The following is a 20,427-nucleotide window of genomic DNA, read 5'->3' as shown; positions in this document are numbered from 1 at the left end:
TTACTGGGGTTACAAAATTTACTATGACAGTACCGCTCTAGTATAAGTTACTCTATGCTTAGAATGAATCAGTAACCTACATTCTTGCAAATAAATGTATTTCTATTTACATAAACGCTAACCCATTTTTAATGAATGAATGAATGAATGAAATTATTTAATCCAGAAAAAAAAAACCATATGAATTTAAAACATTTAAAACTAATTACATAATGATATATGATTAAATTAAATTAGATTAAGACATACACAAACACAAAAACAAATACACAAAAATCTTTAAATAAGGACCTGCGTCTCGGGTCACCCCGACCCCGATTCAACAGGCTTGTGGTAGGCCCTCCAGCGCTCGTGCAGCTTACTGGCGTCCCACTCTGACCGCTGACAGCAGCGTGTTGGAGGAGACGTAGATCGCCTTTCTGGCGGTGGCGCTCCTCGCGCGCAGCAGCGCGGCCCAGCCCGGCGCGCGCCGCTCCGCGAACATGGCGCTCGCGCTGCACCAGGGCGGCAAGCGGAACAACGCCCGCCAGGCGTTGTTATACTGCACGCGCAAGTCACTGATCGCCGCACAGGTGTAGTCGGCCCATAGCTCCACTGTGTAGACGCTTGTACAGAAGCTGAGGAATAGCTGCCTTTTTACGTCGTTGCTACATTTGGCGAATCTTCTAGCCAGCATATTCGCCCGTACCGCAGTAGCTCGCCTTTGTCTTTCTATGTCATCCTGATCTTTTAAGGTAGAAAGCAGAATATGGCCAAGATATTTGACCTTGTGCACTTGACGCAATTGAACCCCATCGAGCAGCAGTGGTGGTATGTGTACGGGCATATGTGCCGCCTCCATAAGCATAAATTCCGACTTGTCAGGATTGTACGTCATATTGTGCTCGGTGGCGTACCTCTCGCATTCTGCGAGTAACTCACGCATTGCTCCCACAGATGGCGCTAGTAGGACCATATCGTCCGCATACGCTATGTGGTTGGCCATTGTGTCATTGATGGAGCATCCGACCCCGGTCCTTGTCAGTGCGTGCGAAAGCCCGTCCATGTAGATGCTGAAGAGCGCCGGGGACATAGTTCCACCTTGCCTTCCGCCACAGTTAAGTCCGCTAGCTGTGGATAGAGTAGATTTCCATCTTACGACGTTCTTCTGCTGGGAATACCACTTCTCCAGTACCTTAACAATTGGTGTGGGCGTTTTCCGTTCACGTAGTTTATTCCAATAAACCTATTAATACCTAGCTTGAGATAAGTAGAGTGCTCTCTTACTTTAATTACAATAAGATTTCTTGTAGCTATTTCCTATTGGTACCTGTTTGATATATTGGACTATGGTCGCAGTTGCAGGTATAGGAACACTAACTGGAGATGAAGCATGATTTGAAATACTTTTGTAATGCAAACTTTATTGTCCCGTAGAGCTATGGAGCCCTAAATGGATGATTAATAGCCGCTTGTAGTTATTTCGTTAACATCCATTACGGTGATGTTTATTTTGAACATGAAGCTTATCAGGACTGCTCAAACGGCACTTAAATTGTTGGTTGCAAGGTAGTTAACCCTTGCGGATGCGAGGGGCGCAGGTCGCCCCGCCGCCGCAAACACGCCGCAACGTCGTATGCCGCAGTAGGTCGGTTTCCCCGCAGATCTGCGGGGTAATCGTGTCACTGTTCAGGCGTTTGATCATTAAATTTTATTATTATTTTGTGCTTTTTTATTTGAAATTAGAATGGGAAATCAGAATGGTAACCGTTTTTTTCTGTAATTTAAAACAAGTTTATTCATGGTAAGCAGATAACAGGTATTACTTATGCACTTGGAATGGAACTACAGAGCTTGCTAAGCTTGCTAGCCCTAAAACTATAATAAGTTTTAATCATAATATGTAAATACTTTGAACCTAACTACTTCCCAGCTGACGACCTTCGCTTATCTTTTATGGGTAAGTTGTAGTGTTGGGATCCTACTGTAGGTTTGTGTAGCACTCTGTCCGCAATAGATAAAACAGTGATAGAACATGCACCGCGCGCCGCCGGCATGAATAATTCATTAGTTTCACTTGCCACTTTTGTTGATATCGGGATTTTCAGCTTCGCACCGACAAAAATTTGCGTTCTGGAAATGGTTATTGTTAGACTTTGCTTAACATCTTGTTAATTTTAAATGAGTGACATTCAATAGCTCGCCTTCTTGCCCTTAAAATATATTTGTATACGTATATTATGTGTCCCCACCAACGCAGAATGTTTGGTACATACGAGTATAGATATATAATGTATAGATAAAACGTATATTTCATGATATCTTAGTTAATTTTAATTACTCGTTATTGCGCAGTGCACAGTTGCACACCTCAGTTAATGAAAACTGTACAAACCACAACCTTGAAAGGAAAGCTAACTCTCTAACTATTAATTTTGCCGCTAAAGAGCGATCTCTCCCAGACAACCTTTGAGTAGCAGATTCATTTGACCATAATTAATTAACGAAACAGTAGGTTAGAAAAAAAAGGGATTGCTCTTTCTTTTTATTAATTTTTGTAAATCGATTTTGGCATGCGCTGAAGGCCAAGCAATTTATTTTATTCAAATTTTCAGTCGTTTGCTAGTACTTATAAGTTAGATCCCCATTGTTTCATGAAATTTAATTACCACAGAATTTCTACAATATTTAATAAATTGTACCTATTGTTTATTTTTCATGGCTTCTGTTGGTCAGATTTGAGCGCAGATTTAAGTAGAAGCTGAAATATTTTTCGTTCGTTTGCTAAGTCACAGTGTAAATGTTTGTAGATAACCGGTGTGGGCGCTGAAAGCCGTTAAACCAAGGCGCGAACATCTCGGCGCCCCATGGAGCCTGTTATAATTTACGATCATCCGAAAAATCCCTGGATTATTTTTATTCGATAACGATAAAGGTAGGGCTGAGGGTTTCTTTTTTATTATCACTCAAAGCGAGATGACTATTGTGCAATTTTACACATGTAACACTGAAGCAATTAAAATCTGTGTTTTATGATTTAAAATACCCTTAGGCAATTTCGCTATATTTAGTGTTTCACATATTTGCCAACCTTACACACATACCTACCTACTCTTAGCCCTGCCCTGCCGTTAAATGGTAAAGCGCTGCAACTCAAGTTACAGCGTTTAAAATAACCTTGGATAAAATCAATCCTTTCATGTTCTTGAACGATCCCCTTTTTTCAGATTTTTGATATCTCTTTTAATTAAGTCTGTAGAAAATTGTCAAAACGTGGCAACTATAGTCTGAGCATACCAAAACATTGTAGTGAGTCCCGAGCCCCGATAAAAAAAAATACTTTGGCATAAAAGCCGAGTCCTTTATAAAGAAATAAGCGTTGAAATTTCTATCGTTTAAATTAAGGTTTAAAATTAACGTGTCGATTTTTTGCTAAAACAAAGTTGATTTTATAGTCTATGGGAAATATTTAAAGCTTGTTTTTTATTAAAACTTATTTGGGCTTTATAAACACCTGTCGGCGTTTATGCAACTAAAATTGTTCACTTTAGTTGCTAAAATGTGTCATTTTGTATCGGATCAGGTATCTTTTTATATCCGAGATGACATGAACGGAAAGTCACCTAAGGATTTACAAATACACGATGATGACGCGACAACATGCGACGTGCGGTGAATGCAATAAAAGAATTCCTATAGCTAGAACCTACACTACGTTCATATTATGTGACTACAGTACAGTCTGCCGGATCTAACGCGCTAACAAAAACCCCGTTTTTCCTTAAGTTAATAAACGCAATGATTGTACCTATTTTCTGGTAATGAACAGAAACACCGCGTTGTACTCCAGGCACGTTCGGTTGATCGAGGCGGCGCGGATTAGACGAGCCCGAAAGTGATCCGTTATAATTTCAAGGGTGGACAGTGACGGCTGGTGCGCACAGATTAGCTCCCTTCGATAAACAATAGCATTAGTATGCGAGGACGCGCTGACCGCCGATCAGCCCAGCCGTGCTTGGATTAATTTGCCTTCTGGAAATTATGGCGTCCTATATGAGGCCGATGGCAGCCAAATTACATACTCGTAGGTACTCCCGGTGGTTTGTTTTCGTTCGGAGACAGTTTACTTTGCCTTCTGCTACCCTAACACTTTCAAATAAAGTTTACATTCGCTCGCTTGCGCCCGTTACCATGGCGTGACAGTGAAGTTTTTGTTTATGATGTAAAGCGTTCAAAAGGTTAATGTGTTAGTATTCATAATGTAATTAATGTACCTATGACTATAACTAAAACTCAACTAAAACGTCAAAATGTGACAAAAGAATTAAAAACCTTTTTAATTTTACATAGGTTTGAAAAAAACCGGCCAAGTGCGAGTTGGACTCGCGCACGAAGGGTTCCGTACCATTACGCAAAAAACGGCAAGAAAATCACGTTTGTTGTATGGGAGCCCCCCTTAAATATTCATTTTATTCTGTTTTTAGTATTTATTGTTATAGCGGAAACAGAAATACACCATCTGTGAAAATTTCAACTGTCTAACTATCACGGTTCATGAGATACAGCCTGGTGACAGACGGACAGACAGACGGACAGACGGACAGCGGAGTCTTAGTAATAGGGTCCCGTTTTTACCCTTTGGGTACGGAACCCTAAAAAAACGATTGATTCTTGATATACTTCAGGGCGCGGCGCGCTCTTTCTTTTTTCCGTGAGATTAGCGAGGTGTAGACTAGCAAGAACATTTTGAATGCAGTTTACCTTGGTAGTTGGCAATGTAACGTAAATTGCATGCAAGTTCTTGCTAGTCTAAACCTCGCTATAGATCAAATTAATTCTTTTTTCCCGAAAAAGACTCATTGCCGAATGAATGCCTTTTTATATTTTTTTACAATTGCAGCCAATCGATGCATTGAAAATAGATAAAAAATTGTAATAGCTACGTGTAGAGGTAGGTTACCTAGTTGTAGTAGCAAGAAAGACACCTCGACCTAGAAAGTATCAAGTGATTGGTAAATATGATGAGGTCTGTAATTAGAATTTGAACCGTGTTGTTTTTACATACCCTACTTATTAAGTATATCATATGTAAATAGTCCTTAACAAATGCGACTATGATGTAGAGAAGGTATTTAATAGGTGTAGGTATGTAAAAACGAAAATTGTTTATTTACATTTGATTGATTAGGGATTTGAACGGGGCCCGAGATTTTTCCACTCGACGAATAGTTATAGGTATGTGCATAATGCTAAAAATTTGTGTTAGGTACATGAATTGACTTGTTTACTCACCATATTTTCCCTGTATCCGAGACGTTATCCTTCCACCATTGATTATATTATAACGGTTTGATAGATGACCAGAAAGCCTTTCGGAAAATGATGCATCTTTCTAACGACACGGATATACATATATTATATATTATGTGTTACTGTCACCGCATAGGGAACAACACTGAAAATAATAAAACTAAAACAGCAACTTTATGAAAAAGTATATTATTTTTTGCTTAGCAGCTCTGCTTCAATATTTAATTGTTTCAAATCCTAATCATACATTACATGTCTTTTTTGATAAAGTGTGTACCTAAAAATCAATCAAATCCATCTAGAGTCCGTCAAAACTAACTCAGTATCGACTTAGCAGCGACAAAGTGGCGGTAACACTTTAAACTCAGTACCGACTTAGCAGCGACAAAGTGGCGGTAACACTTTAAACTCAGTACCGACTTAGCAGCGACAAAGTGGCGGTAACACTTTAAACTCAGTACCGACTTAGCAGCGACAAAGTGGCGGTAACACTTTAAACTCAGTACCGACTTAGCAGCGACAAAGTGGCGGTAACACTTTAAACTCAGTACCGACTTAGCAGCGACAAAGTGTAGCGGCACCACTTTAAACTCAGTATTGACTTATAGTACAGCGGCCAGATGGCCTAAAACAGTATACTACCGACAAGTGGTATCGTTGTGTTCGGTAGAGTTTACTGAGTACGAAATAAGAACTTGTCACTTTCTAAGAGTGTGGGGGGATGACTGTGACGTCACAAAATCGGCAGTACAAAGTTTTTAACTTTTTTCTTTCAACATACCATGTGGGGTACCAAATGAAAGGGCATTGTGAGTAGATTACAAATATATAACATAGTCTAACATTTTCACTAGTTGGTCTAACAAATTATTAGAAAATGATCAAAAATTTCACAATTCAAAGTTGACTTTGAACTGCTCTAAATTGAATATGGCTTAATGGATTAGTCCAAATATTATACAATATGACTGTGAATGTCCTTTATATTATGTCTTAAAAATAATTAACCAGATATATCCAAAAATAAGAAAAGTACATCAAGTTGAATAACACTATAATTTTCTGTTATACTATACCAAAATAAATACATACATTAGACCAGAAAATTATACTGATATTCAACTTCGTGTACTTTTCTTATTTTTGAATATATCTGTTTAATTGTTTTTGGACATAATATAGGGGATATTCACAGTCATTGTATATAAATTTTGGACTAATCCATTCAGCCATTTACAATTTAGAGCAGTTCAAAATCAACTCAGGATTGTGAAATTTTTGAGCGTTTTCTAATAATTTGTTAGACTAAGTAGTGAAAATGTTAAACTATGTTATATATTTGTAATCTACTCACAATGCCCTTTCATTTGGTACCCCACATGGCAAGTTTAAAAGAAAAAAGTTAAAAACTTTGTACTGCCGATTTTGTGACGTCACAGTTATCCCCCCCACACTCTTAGAAAGTGACAAGTTCTTATTTCGTACTCAGTAGACTCCGACAACGATACCACTTGTCGGTAGTATACTGACCAGTCACATCGAATGGTGTTTTAGGCCATCTGGCCGCTGTACTATTAGCGGTACCCCTTTAAACGTCATATTTTCATAGGAATTGTAATTGCTATTTGCATTAAATTGGCGATGAGGTAAAGGATTTGACTTGGCTAGGTTTTACCAACAAACCAAATTTTAGGAAAGTAACAGACAAATTTAATATAATAGCCTATACATAAAAACCACACAAGACAAATCCTTTATAATTTCAGGATTTTCTACACAGCACAGAACTTGGCGCCCATATAGATCTCAATTATTTTGTCGACGAGTCAACAACGACATATATTCTTAATATTGAACTTGGCTCTCATTTCACATTTGTGTTTTTGTTGGGATATCATTACTTTTTGTACAGAAATGACTATAGTATTTATCATGAAAGCAGCTTTGCCCAAGCTGAAAAGGAGACCCTCGCTAATGCGCGGTCAGTTGTAAAAAGATTACAGTTTTCAAATATTTTCCTACGTTGTACATGCCAAATATCAAGGTTCTAGGTCATCTAAAAGTGGGTTAGGTTTTTGGTCTATCTTATACCTTTAAACGAGCAATTCTTGTATATACCGTGATACAGTTTAATACTAGTACGGGGAACAGACGTAGCTTACTTTATTCATAAAATGTTAAAGTACCTATATTATTTTGTAGTTATCTTCACTGGACAGTGCAGTTGACTGACCAATTGTAGACCTTATTCTAACGACTTAGGGACGTCGGTTGGTCACTTAGCTGTGCTGCGCCTAGTGACCAGGGTCACTACACTATGTAGTTGTATAAAAATGTAAGCATATATATGTCTTTTCTAATACTGAATAAAGATATGTATATTTCGGGGATCTCGGAAACGGCTCTAACAATTTGCTATATGGGGGTTTTCGGGGGCGAAAAATCGATCTAGCTAGGTCTTATCTATGGGCAAACGCGCATTTTTGAGTTTTTATATGTTTTTCGAGCAAAGCGTAAAGAACTTTGAAGACGCTCGTCTCATTGAACTTGATGCGAAACGTCAGATACGTACGAGTAAGTCCCGGCCGAAACCCTCTTATAATTATACTTACAATAATTCTGGTCAGCTTCACCTGCGATAGTTTTTAAAAATAAGTTCGGCTTTGCCAGCCATATCAGAGCACACGCTCGTAATTAGCTAGGGTCCCGGTTGCCGATTACGGCATGGATAGCTATATCTATGGGCTAACGCGCATTTTTGAGTTTTTATATGTTTTTCGAGTAAAGCCCAGTCTCCCAGATATTCTTATCTTATACCTACCTCTAAACGAGCAATTCTTGTATATATTTATATATTTCGGGGATCTCGGAAACGGCTCTAACGATTTCGATGAAATATGCCATATGGGGGTTTTCGGGGGCGTAAAATCGATCTAGCTAGGTTATCTCTGGAAAAACGCGCATTTTTGAGTTTTATATGTTTTCTGATGTCTCTCAGATATTAAGTCTTAATAATCTAATAATTATCAATATTCTTTTCCATTGAATTATCAACAATTTTCAGTGTTTTGCGATTTTTCCCCTATGTACACCTAATAGTCTACGTTGGTGCCAAATATCAAGTTTCCAGGTCATCTGGAAGTGGGGATATTTGATCCATAAGTCTTAATTAATCTAATGATTATCAATACCTATAATATGATTTTTTTCCATCGAATTATCAATTTTCTTTCAGTTTTGATTTGTTCCTCTATATACACCTAATAGTCTACCTTGACGCCAAGTATGAAGTTTCTAATAGGTCATCTGGAAGTGGGTTAGGTTTTTGATCTATAAGTCTAAATTAATGTAATAATTATCAATATATGATTTTTTTTCCATCAAATTATCAAAATTTTTAGTTTTCAAATGTTTCCCTCTATATACACCTAATAGTCAACCTTGATGCCAAACTTCAAGTTTCTAGGTCACCTGGAAGTGTGTTTTTGATAAGTTTTTGATCTATAAGTCAGTCAGTTAGGGTCAACAGTAGCTCGAAATGGTTTGTTTAATATTACACACGGTTGCTGCGTCGCCAGTTCCTTTTTCTTTGAACTTTGCTGGACACTCTACCGCGTGACTAATTTGTTGTACTATAAACTATACCTAGTAATACATAGGTAGTAGATGGATATTGGAATTTAACTAGCAGTTTGATAAGGGTAACCCCTACCTAACCAATTACTTCCCCACTTTAATCAGGTTAACCACCTGTTTATCCAAGCTTTTCAATTTGTTAACTAATTGTTTGATCCTCGAGTATTAAATTAAGGACTGTCTTCTACGTGCACAGCTCATTGCGTTAATTTTGTTTGTCCTCCGATATCCGGTTCCGGAAGCACGCACCTGCCTCCGTGTTGCGGCTAAGTAATGAAGCTACGGTAACAACACTGCACTCCTCTATTCTTAGCGTCACTGAACTTTAAACTTTATATTATATTCTGTACAGTGCAAATTTCAATGACAGCCACTGATCACGTAATCATGATCAATTATTAAACGGATTTGCCAAAGGCCAATTAGGTTACGGTGGATAATTTATAAACAGAATATTAAGGCTTGGTCTAGTGAGACTGGATTAACAAGACTAAGTTTTTTTATTTTAGGGAAGACCGAGGTGAGTTGACACAGCGTTCATATCTTGCCATTTACAGACACTAGAAGTATGACTACCAAGAAAAAAAAAAATTCAATTTTATTTTAGCACTTGGGTTACCAATTGAAAGCTTCTGAAACAATACGTATTTATCATATACATGGCAAAATAAGAAGCTATATGCGGACACGTCATGTATAATACGTGGCTTTCTATTTACTTATATACCAACGAGGTGTATTTTTTATTTATGATATAAGTAGGATAAACTAGCAGACCAATGGCCTGATGGCAAGCAGTTTACAGTACGTTCTATATGGAATGTTTTTTTCCCCACACTAGCTCGGAAAGTTGTCTTTTATCCTTTAAAACAAGCGGGGAAAAACGCATTTTATCCACTAGTGGGGAAAGTAATTTGACCTTGGATGGAGCGTGTTTAAGTAGCTTGACAGATAACAAAACGTAAAACGCTCATAATAATGATTCGTTTGATATTAATTATCATTAAACAAATGGTTTGAGAATCTAATAAAAAATACCAAATTTAGCTTTATTTAATGATTTTATGTCATAAACCTTAAAGTTCCATAAGAAACGTTTGTTTTTTTAATAATGATGTTAAATATAATTCTGAACGCACAAGTTGAGTCGATGCAATTTCAAAACGCATCATTGACATTTCATACGTCAGAAATGTCAACATTGTCAACAATTTTTTTACTTAAAAACTTCTCGCGTAAAAATACAGAATTTCCAGAGTTTTTTGTTATAATATCGTAAAAAAATGAGTGATTTCAGTGATGAAGATGATCTAACGCCTGTGGATGTTGCACTTTCCTCGCTATAGTGAGGTGAAAAGTTTTGTGTTACACACGGGTGCAAATGTATTTTACTTCTCGTGTGTTGAAACACTCGCGGGTGAAATACAACTTTGCACCCTTGTATAATGTTGAATAAATATAAATAACAAATAACTATTTTTTAATATTTTCATTTACATATGTAGACGATATATTTATTATTCCTTTTTATCAAGAATCAGACACCAGAATCCGTAACAATTACCTACGTGTCATCAGGTGTCAAATAATTATAATAGTTTGGGCAAAAAATCATGCATGTAAGGATTAACTAGTAATAAAATATTTAAACACCTTTTTCTGTCAAACAAACATTTATTTTATATTTGTTTAAAGTTCATAAGACTTCATTAAATGTCATTTCAACGCGCTCTAATTGTGTATTCCTATTTTGCTAAAGCTTAAACTTTCCCAAAGTTCCCACGTCAAATTATAGGGAAGAAACTTAAAGCTCTAAATCAAAAGCTAATTTGCTTCAAAATTGTTGAGCCTGCGGGCGATGTATTGCGTAATGTGTTCTTTACATCAAAAACACATTTAAAAGAAGTTAGATTGGCTTACAGGAGTTGGCGTGCCGCCATACATAGTTGGAGCCTTTTCGGCGCCCCAAAGCCAGACCTAATCTTCAAAGATTCGCCGCAGATTGTTTGCTAACATTTCGCCCCGTCAAATTATGACGGAAGGAGATTTTTTACATAAATTACTTTGTTGGTCTTCAAACTTCAATAAGGGCAGTTATTTAAATTCATGCGCGAATGGCGGACGGGAAGGTCAAATAAACCAATCTATTTTTAAAACAAGCTTTATTTAATTTATATAACCTATTCCTCTGGTACCGTGACATGTAGTAGTACATATTACAATTGCTTGCGCTTCTTATAATAAACTCATAGTTACATTATCAATAGATATACTCTCAGATACTAGTCACTTCATTGCTTTGGCTTAGGGGTATATTTACAACAACCTATCTAAGTAGCATTACAGTTTCTTAAATGTAGTTAGCAATTTGGCAACATGTTAACGATAACATATACGTACAATGCATTATACAAACTTTAATTGACCGAAGAAACTTGATCAGTTGTAAAAATAAAAATGTTTAATTTTGACTAAAATATCGCCATTTCAAATGGCATAAACACTTCATAAACATGAGGTTTCTGTTTCATAAAGGCAATAACCAGGTTAAGGTTATACCTAAATACGTACTAATCAATATGGGGAAATAAACGTGTGAGTTAGAAATTTGGACGCAAATCGCCTAAATTAAATAAAAAATTATATCTGTACAATAATCTTGCAAATCCCGTCAACTTATCATTTGTATCACAGCGAACATGAGGTGTATAAATAAGCACAAATCAAATTTTGGACATTTTTCTAAAGATCAGTCTTAATCTATGTTATCAAAATAACAATTATGATTATAGTTTAGTGCACTTAATATTTATTTAATTCGTGTGCAGTGTTCTAGAATAAAATTTACTATTCACGGCCCAGCAGATTTATTGCAACGTTTAACATCTACATACATATTGGGATACATTCGCTACTGTGCAGGTTCACTGATCACAAACAAACACTGATATCGCCTAACGTGGCGTGGTCATCAAAATCTGCTACACCGAGAAGTGTTGTAAAAAGGTACGTGTTTGTCTCAAACACTAGAATCGTTACATATTTTTAATCCATCAAAAATGAATTTAGTGTCTGAGACATCCACATATAGTTCAAGGAACTGTTGTCCATAATAGTTTAAACATTTATAATTAACAACAACGGATTTTACTCTATGTGAAAGAAATTTGATTAAATTAAGCACACCATTGTATAGATAATGTATATAATACGATGACCATCTACAAGTCATGATTCTAAGTAGATACCTGTTTTGAAGACCTTAAGTGATATTTGACAATCCATAAGCTCTAGCACAACATGGAGTAATCCATAGTTCCCGATATTATGAGTTGAAAATTGAAAAGAGGTCGAAGTACTAATACTTTCTTCTTAATCATAACATACGGCTCCATTAGTTCTGCCTACTGTTTTATTTGTTGCCTGAGTTGCCTCAGTTTGCTGGCAATATTCCCATAGCTACCGTACCGTACCGTAAAGATATTGAGTATTAGGTATATTTGTGTCAATTGTGTCCTTAGAAATGTTGATATGAATTCCATTTATTGGGTAATTGAGTCGGACCAAGCTAACTCTGCAGACTTTGCAATGACAGTGTTGAAAATGTCATCAGAGATGTCGAGTTTTGAATACTTTGTTCTGTCGTACAGGTATCATACAGTCTCTTATTAAATTCGGTGCAGAATTAGCTTGATTTGACTACACTATTATAGGGGCCGTGCGCATTGGAGGGTCTGCCGTCTTGTGGCCTGAATCGAAAACATTAACTCTGACATTGATACTTCACGCCAAAGAAAGTGACGCCCTCTATAGTTCACGTACGTTTTATTATGCATTGTAGGTTCTGCCATCTTGTGGGCTATATTGGAAGCATAAACTTGACATTTACACTTCGCGCTAATAAACAGGGGTATCCTGTGCTGCCCCCTACTGCTGCTCCTGTGCTGTGTTAATGCACGTTCCCTATTAATATTTTGAAGTTATCTACAATTCTGAGGACATTACATGTAAATAAAATTAAAAACCATTCTAATTTTAAATATACCTTTTCTTTGTTTTCTTTTTTTATTCTCCTTGTAAGAGGATAGTTGACAACCACTTCTCCATACAAACGTAGTCCCAATTTTCCTCCCTGAATATTAACATCATGGAAAATATTTTTATACAATTTAATATACGTTTAACATATTTGTTTGACTTTTTTCGATGTTTTGATTGTAACAAAATTTAGGAGCGTAAAACAAATTCGATATAATTTGTTAAAAGCTCCTAACTCATATAATATTTAAAAAAATCTAACGAAAGGACACAGCTACGGTTAATATAAATCAAATTGTGTAAAAATATTTTCTGTAATATTAATATCCTGAAAGGAAAATGAGGACTACCTACGTTAGCATGGAGAAGCGGTCGTCCCCTTTCCTCTTAACTGAATATAATTAAACTTTTTATTTCACTTTAAAAAAGTTACTGAGCAGTTGTATTAAGCTATGTAGGAAGGTGTAGTATATAAATGCATTTGAAAAAAGTTAAGCTCGGGGTTTTCCATGGGTTAACTGCAGCAATCTTTTTTTATGAAAATTCAAGTAGGTATATCATTCGGTTTAGTCCAATTAACTGTACAAAATAATCGTTATAATTATAACTAGCTTAAATACGGAAATTCCAGCAAAAAATTAAATGGTTCAAAGGTAATTAACTAATTAAAAATAAGGTAGTACTACTAACAAAATTAGAATCCATGCTTGACTCCTCCGCCAATCAGCATAACCTGCGGAACAAACAGCCGGTGGTAGAAGTTATTTCTAACTGAGATTACCTGTTTTTATTACTTATGGGTTTTGATAAATATTTATTAATAATTGCAGATACTATGCCTTATAAAAGACACGTACGTGTAAGTAAGTTTTTTATATAGATAAAACATTAAACAAACAATAAAGTATAAAAACCCAAAAAATAAAGTATATACATACATACATACATACATTCATACAACAAAACAATTTTTTATATATTAGTTATACTAATATAAATAGGTACAAAAAGAAGTATAAATAAATGGAAAGAAGGTTGTCAAGGCTGAGGCAGAATTGTGAAATATTCGATTAGATTTTTTTGGCCTTAAGTTCAAAATCACAGCATTTTTTATAAGGTTTCCACTTGAATACTTTTTTTACGTGCAAAGGCAACACACACACATGCAAATTTAATTTAATGCAGTTTGCCTAATGGAACTATACTGAAAGCTAACATCGAGGGATGTTAGTTAGGTAGGAGCAGCTAAGTTTCTGTAGCAGTACCTGTGACTTGCGATGCGCCCCCGACCCAGTTGAGATGAGACTTCCCACCGCCCTCGTCGGGCTTCTGCTTGCCCTTGTCGATCTCGTTCAGGTTGGACTGATACTTTGTACCTATGAAAAAATTAAATAGTGAATTTTGAATTATCTAAATCAATGTGAAAATAATGTGTCAATCGGCAATTATTAAACAATACAGAGAAACTACAAGTAACTACTTAAACTACCTACGACAAAGTTAGGTATAAAACTCAAAATACTTGAGCTCAACTGAATTAACTTTAGTTACGTCACTGAATTTTACGTAAGTGAAACCCAAATGATATAAAGATTACAGGCGGACATGATACTCATTGAGTAAAGGATTCAATATGGCAGGGTACGGCGGGCGGTTGGCCGGCAGTTATTGAAAAGTTGCGCAATATTGTCGAGTGGTCGGGCCGTAAATTCGTAATGGTTACAAAAAAGAAAACAGAGGGTGGTGTCGACGCGCCGGCGGTGCCGCGGCCGCAAAAACAACCGCCCGCAAACTTGCGCCGAGACGCCGCATCGGTTAAATGGATTTTTCAAGTTCAAGAGTGCAAGGAAAAATAAAATTGGTAGATATGGTGATTTTAATGCATGCTTCGTGGGCATTTTTCACATGTCTGATTTTCAATATGCATCGATGTATGCGTGTTGAAAAATGTACGTGTAGCATTATTTGGTTACGGTATATATATTCTGATGCTTAATAAGTAATATATCTTGTTTAGAATTATTGTACTATGTTGAGCTGCGGTAAACGCGAAAAAACTGCTAAAACTTTCAGACAGGTACAGCTATGTTATGCAACGTGCGATTTATTATCTTAATTTCTTGCTTAAACCACTTCGAGCTTCAAAGTAGACACTGAAAACTTATGATAAAAGTATCGTGAGGCTTAACGAGAGCGGAAGTGAACACTTGCTCGTAATAGGTTGTCGTGCAAGATGTTGCCATGGTCCGGCGGCAGCACGACCGGGGAAATGCCCAAGTTCCCAATAACGGGCGAGTAATAACGCGGACTTATGAATCCGCCCCCACAACATACAACATGCTCTTTTAATCATACCTACTATTGGGAGCGTGCACGACGACACCACCACACAGCGGTTGCAACTACAGGCCCGTATTTTATCACTACTATTAAGCGAGTTTATGCGGTTATTACCTAAGAGTAGAGTGATTCTTGAGGAAGGTTAAGGCGTATAATTTGTAAAGGTTTTGTGTAAATTGGTTGAAATAAGTATGACGATATTTGCTAATAAAGTTAGAAAAGCTCTTAGCTTTAATCGTAAACGCTGCCCAATCCGTTTCAGATAACAACACAATGTATGATGGAATTGTCTCTATTTCATTGGTCTACAAAAAAGTCTGCAATGGTTATCTTTTATGGATTACTTATTATACCGATTCTTGTCGTCTACATTTTTTTTTTATTTGTTTTTTTTTTAATCTGGTTTTTATTGAGGCTTTGGGCACTAGGTGAACATGTCAGCCTCATGGGTGCTTACATAGTTCCCTACTCAAGGAAGAGGTCAATAAAGCGGTAAACACTGATTGCTTTGTCTGACATAGGCTATGTGGTATTTGCAAATCTATTTGTTACACGGAAACAGTATTAATAATTATCAAATTTAATACATTAGTTATATTAAGCATTACAGACAGATTACAATGGTCCCTTACACCATACAATTTAAATAAATATCTCAAAAGTAATAGTAAATAAAAATAAATCTCTTTATTTACATACAAGATATATACAGTGGTTCTACGTAAACGAAATTAATAGCTAGCTTAAATACCTTGAAATCATTTTTAAAACCCTATTGAATGATGGGGCACAAATTTATGTACGTTAATTTTTCTATTAAATTTAAATTTTCAAAATATTCCTATCCCTAACTTAGAAACCCTTTTAAGTATGTATTTTATTTTTATTTTCAGTTTACATAATATAATAGATAATACTTAATAATAGTAACAATAAATAAAGCCTTATAGTAAAAATTAAACTACAATTAACTAAACTAAAACTACTATAAAACTAAATCTAAAATGGGCCCCCGTGGCATGGTGCCGAGGATGCTGGCAGCATTTCCTCGCTGGATCGCTATGGTCAAGCGTTGGGCGAGGAAGCTGCCAGCTCTCTTATCTCCGGTCCCATCCACCAGCCGTTTTGCCAATTGCCGGTAAAGGCCATGTGCTGCGGGGCCCGACCAAGAGTCTCGACTCCAAACGCAACAAAGTTGTAGTTGGTGTCGAGACTCCCGTATTTGCGCTTTTTGAGGGCCTCGGCCGCCTCCGCTGCCGCGCCGGCTTTGTGTGTAGTACCGTGGAGGTGGGACGGCGCTAGCGTGTCAACACAAGTTGCGTCCCACACGAGCACACGTCCCATCTTCCACGGAATCAAAGACATCCCGTCGAGTCTCTTGCCATCGTCTCTGGCTATACCGGCAGGCTCCAGTACAGCTGGAACGTTGACGGTGGCAAGTGACCGACGGATTATGTCGTTAAGTGCAGCGTGGCGCGAAAGGCGACCCGCGCTACGTTGGCAAGCAAGCCCGTGGCGCCCCAGCTGGTCCACCTCAATGCCACAGGAGCATTTGTGCGGTGCGCAGATTGGGGCCCCTTAGCTAGCTTAAATCTAAAATAGGCCCTTGAGGCATTGTACCAATTAAATTAAACTTAAAGTTCCATTTCGAGCCATATAACTTGTATGAAAAGTTAAGAGTCCCCGGCAAGCTCGGTTCTCCATACAAACGTAGTTACGCTCTCATTTTAAAACGACTAGCTAGATTGCTTTGAAACTTTGTACTTATAGTAGGATAAGGTATATCTAGGGGCTAGGTTGATCTGTGTAAGATATCCCCTAATATTTATTCATTTTATTATGATACTGTATTTTGGATATTGTTTAAGTAATATTAAGATCCAGCTCACTTTTTGAAATGACATCATGATTGAATCTATTATCGTATACAGGATTATTTTAAGGTTATCATCAAATGTTCCAAAAGAGGCACATATTGGTGACGTTTGGGAGCGTGAATCTCACTGGATCAGGTACCACAGAAGTGAAGTACTTACATACTAAGTAGTAAATTAGTCACTTAACCAAGAAACGCTAGTAGTAGTTAAGTTACTCGTATCTATTTATTATTTTCGTTTGTTGATTTCGTATATAAGTACATAGTACATATATATATATTATTTCATAATTTTATTAAGGTGACATTTACCATTGTAAAACTGATTAGAATAACAAAATTACTTTTTAAACTGCTGTTAGTTTATCTTGTGACTTTTGGTAGGTAACCAAATAGTTAACAACAATATGGAGGTAAAATGTGATCATATTTATAATTTATACTACTGGTTATTATTTTACAACACTATAATTTAACCGCCCAATACAAAGTAACACCTACTAACGCAATATAATATTTCAGGTCACTCCATAAAAGGTTTGTTTATAAGCGATTTGTTTATATTTTACGAGAGTCGTAACTCTTAGCCTGTTAACAAACTACCAGTGGCGACAAGCAGATTGCCGTAACAGTTTACGATCTATAAACAATATAACGACCACTAATAATAACTGAAACAGCACCAAACAACAAATATAGCTGAACGGTCCCGCGAGCATAACTCATAAAGGTACCATTATCTCTTAATAAACGAAACCGACCAAATAAAAATGTTGACTCAATGCCTTTACCGTTTACGTTTCCGGCAGCGATACCGGGTAATAATAAACTAATTTGCCCACGATATAATTTTAATTTTAATTGTTATAAAATATGTGGCGATTGCATAATTAATTAACATTTCATGAATATTATATCTATCTACATTAACTTAAAAGGGGTAACAATTCGGGGCAGGGAACCTGTTTTGCATCAACCGTCGTAAAAATATGGTTTACATTAGAAGCATATTGCGACAAAGAAGATGGAATTGACAACCTATGTAGGTGAACTTATTACAATGAATACATATATTATATATTAATGAAATAAATATGTAGTAATGAGCATTTATTAAATACCATAGGTAAGCTAATAAGTAATTACCTTTATCTAGTACCGGCGTGTCTTTGCGTGGTGGCTTGGACGGCGGCGGGACGGTCGCGGCCCGGGGGTCGGGCGTGGTGGTCGGCGGTGACGAAGCTGGACAGACATTACAACTTAATGACACACATTATAATACTACGAATTATTAAATATAATTATGGTTCCAACATTTTAAGTACTTACTATCGTAAAGCGTCTGATTTGGTTTTAGAAATAAATCACAAAAATAACTTATAATTATTGCTGTTTCATAGAAAATATCGCCAGGTAATGGGTCAAAATGTAGGAATAGCTGATCTCATAATAAAGATGTCTGCTAGCTGATACTACTTATAAGTATCAATCTTGTTCAATAGGTAAGGTCAATATGGGTAAGTGTGACATAATTTTGTAAAAGTTAACTTTGAACACATAAATCAATATCATAAAGTTGGATTTCGAACTGTGCCCTAAGGTACAGTAGTAGTAGTAGTAGGTAGGTAGGTAAGGTACGGTATGGTTCAACTTTATCTGAAATCAATGTTTTGTTTTATGTTTGTTTGATGATTTGAAGTTGGGATTTAAGGTCTTTAATGAAAATAGAGTCAGGGTCACACTTGTCCAGAAAAATGAGGTAAGTGTAACTACATTGTTAGTACATAAAATAATTATATTATTAAAACGCAATAACCGTGATACTAAACGATAATTATTTATCAATTTTGATCTATACTATATACGTAGTTAGTTATCATCATTTATGATAAAATATAATCCGGGGTAACTGTGACATATATGTTCCAACGTGGGGTGGAAAACCTTTTTTAATTAAATTTAGGACTGAAAAAAATATGTGAACAAAACAAAAACGACCTTCTATTTATAGGAACAAACACACTTCATAGCACTGTGGCGCTTGTGGTCCCAGCCGGCGAATAACGATTATTAGACTTATTAGATGAATGATAATACCGGTGAGATAAAAAATAAGGTAGGTACCTTAATTAATAATTCCACGCAGACGAAGTCGCGGGTAAAAGCTATTAGTCATTGATAAATTGGTAATACAAGAAATGATTGTTTACGATCTCTGATACGGGGCAAGTGTAACATACAGTCACACTTGCCTCAAGTGAGATAGACACCCTTCCCCAGTCACTCTTGTATACATCGTGTAGGCTCCAACTCGTATTTAAAAAATTGAGAAAATTCAAAATGACGATAATCTCAAAATTGGTTGACAACGTCACCTTTAGTAATAAATTACAATTGATAGTTTATTTACTCATGACAACAAATCATAGCATTATCAAAATCTCGATAAGTTTACGTAATATGAAGGTCAGTTACACTTGCCTCGTAGCTACACTTATCCGTACTGACCTTATGACTATATTGCTTGCTATTTGTTAGCAAAGTAGGTATACGTAATTACGTATAATATTAGTGTAAAGTGATGTCGAATTGTCTATTTAACTCACATGTAGTGAATTCAAGCCTCAATGGATGTCTAACTGTTCTAATGATTCTCATAAAAATTCTTGACCTACATTGCTTAATGAAAGGTTAACTTACTATATAGCCTTATCGTTCCATCCGACTCTCCCCGCGGATTTTTGGCCACGCATTTATATGTTCCATAATCTTCAGTAGTAATATGTCTGATTAACAGCCTCATATGGGTTTTGTAAGCCGGAACGCCGAGTGTATTTTCCATATGATACTTGGAGCTCTCATGAATCATGTGGCCGTCGTCACGGGTCCAGTAATTCAGAGACGTGGGATGCGCCTCGGTGAAGCATTCCAGGGTTACGTTATAATAAAGAGGCGCCCCGACCAGCTGGTGAGGAATCCATAACATTGGGGGGACTGGAACAAAATATAAAAACGTATAATACATGTACATACATAACTGGACACAGCTAAGCCATCATTTATATTTTAATCATATCACCTATAAAAGATTGTCTGGAAGAGATCGCTCTTGTTGTTAAAGTATCAGAAATAGATACATCATATAAATCAGCAATATATTGTATATATTTGTTCCTGAGTCATGCGTGCTTTTTATGTATTTGTATTCTTTATGTATTTTAAGTATTTGTATATTATATATATCATTG

At 36.4% G+C, this 20,427-nt stretch overlaps 2 protein-coding genes across 2 annotated transcripts in view; both read right to left on the bottom strand.

Moving 5' to 3' along the window:
• Positions 1 to 358: 358 nt before the first annotated feature.
• LOC134756216 (uncharacterized) lies at positions 359 to 1,072 on the bottom strand. The gene has a single exon (XM_063693045.1). The coding sequence runs from the start codon at positions 1,070 to 1,072 to the stop codon at positions 359 to 361; it is 714 nt and encodes a 237-aa protein (XP_063549115.1).
• Positions 1,073 to 13,412: 12,340 nt separating this feature from the next.
• The window catches only part of LOC134755910 (lachesin-like), a 173,169-nt gene continuing 166,154 nt past the window's right edge, over positions 13,413 to 20,427 (bottom strand). The window contains exons 6-9 of the mRNA XM_063692590.1: positions 19,880 to 20,173; positions 18,326 to 18,421; positions 14,229 to 14,339; positions 13,413 to 13,696 (exon numbers count right to left, since the gene is read on the bottom strand). Of these exons, the coding sequence (XP_063548660.1) occupies positions 13,629 to 13,696; positions 14,229 to 14,339; positions 18,326 to 18,421; positions 19,880 to 20,173 (569 nt within the window). The 3' untranslated portion in view covers positions 13,413 to 13,628. The remainder of the gene's footprint in view (positions 13,697 to 14,228; positions 14,340 to 18,325; positions 18,422 to 19,879; positions 20,174 to 20,427) is intronic.

This window comes from Cydia strobilella, chromosome 3, assembly GCF_947568885.1.
Source record: "Cydia strobilella chromosome 3, ilCydStro3.1, whole genome shotgun sequence".
NCBI lineage: Eukaryota > Metazoa > Arthropoda > Insecta > Lepidoptera > Tortricidae > Cydia > Cydia strobilella.
This window is presented reverse-complemented; position numbering and strand designations above follow the sequence as displayed.

What these genes read in the sequence shown, in the direction of transcription:
- LOC134756216 (XM_063693045.1), bottom strand. Translation starts at nt 1,072, where the DNA reads ATGTCCCCGGCGCTCTTCAGCATCTACATGGACGGGCTTTCGCACGCA.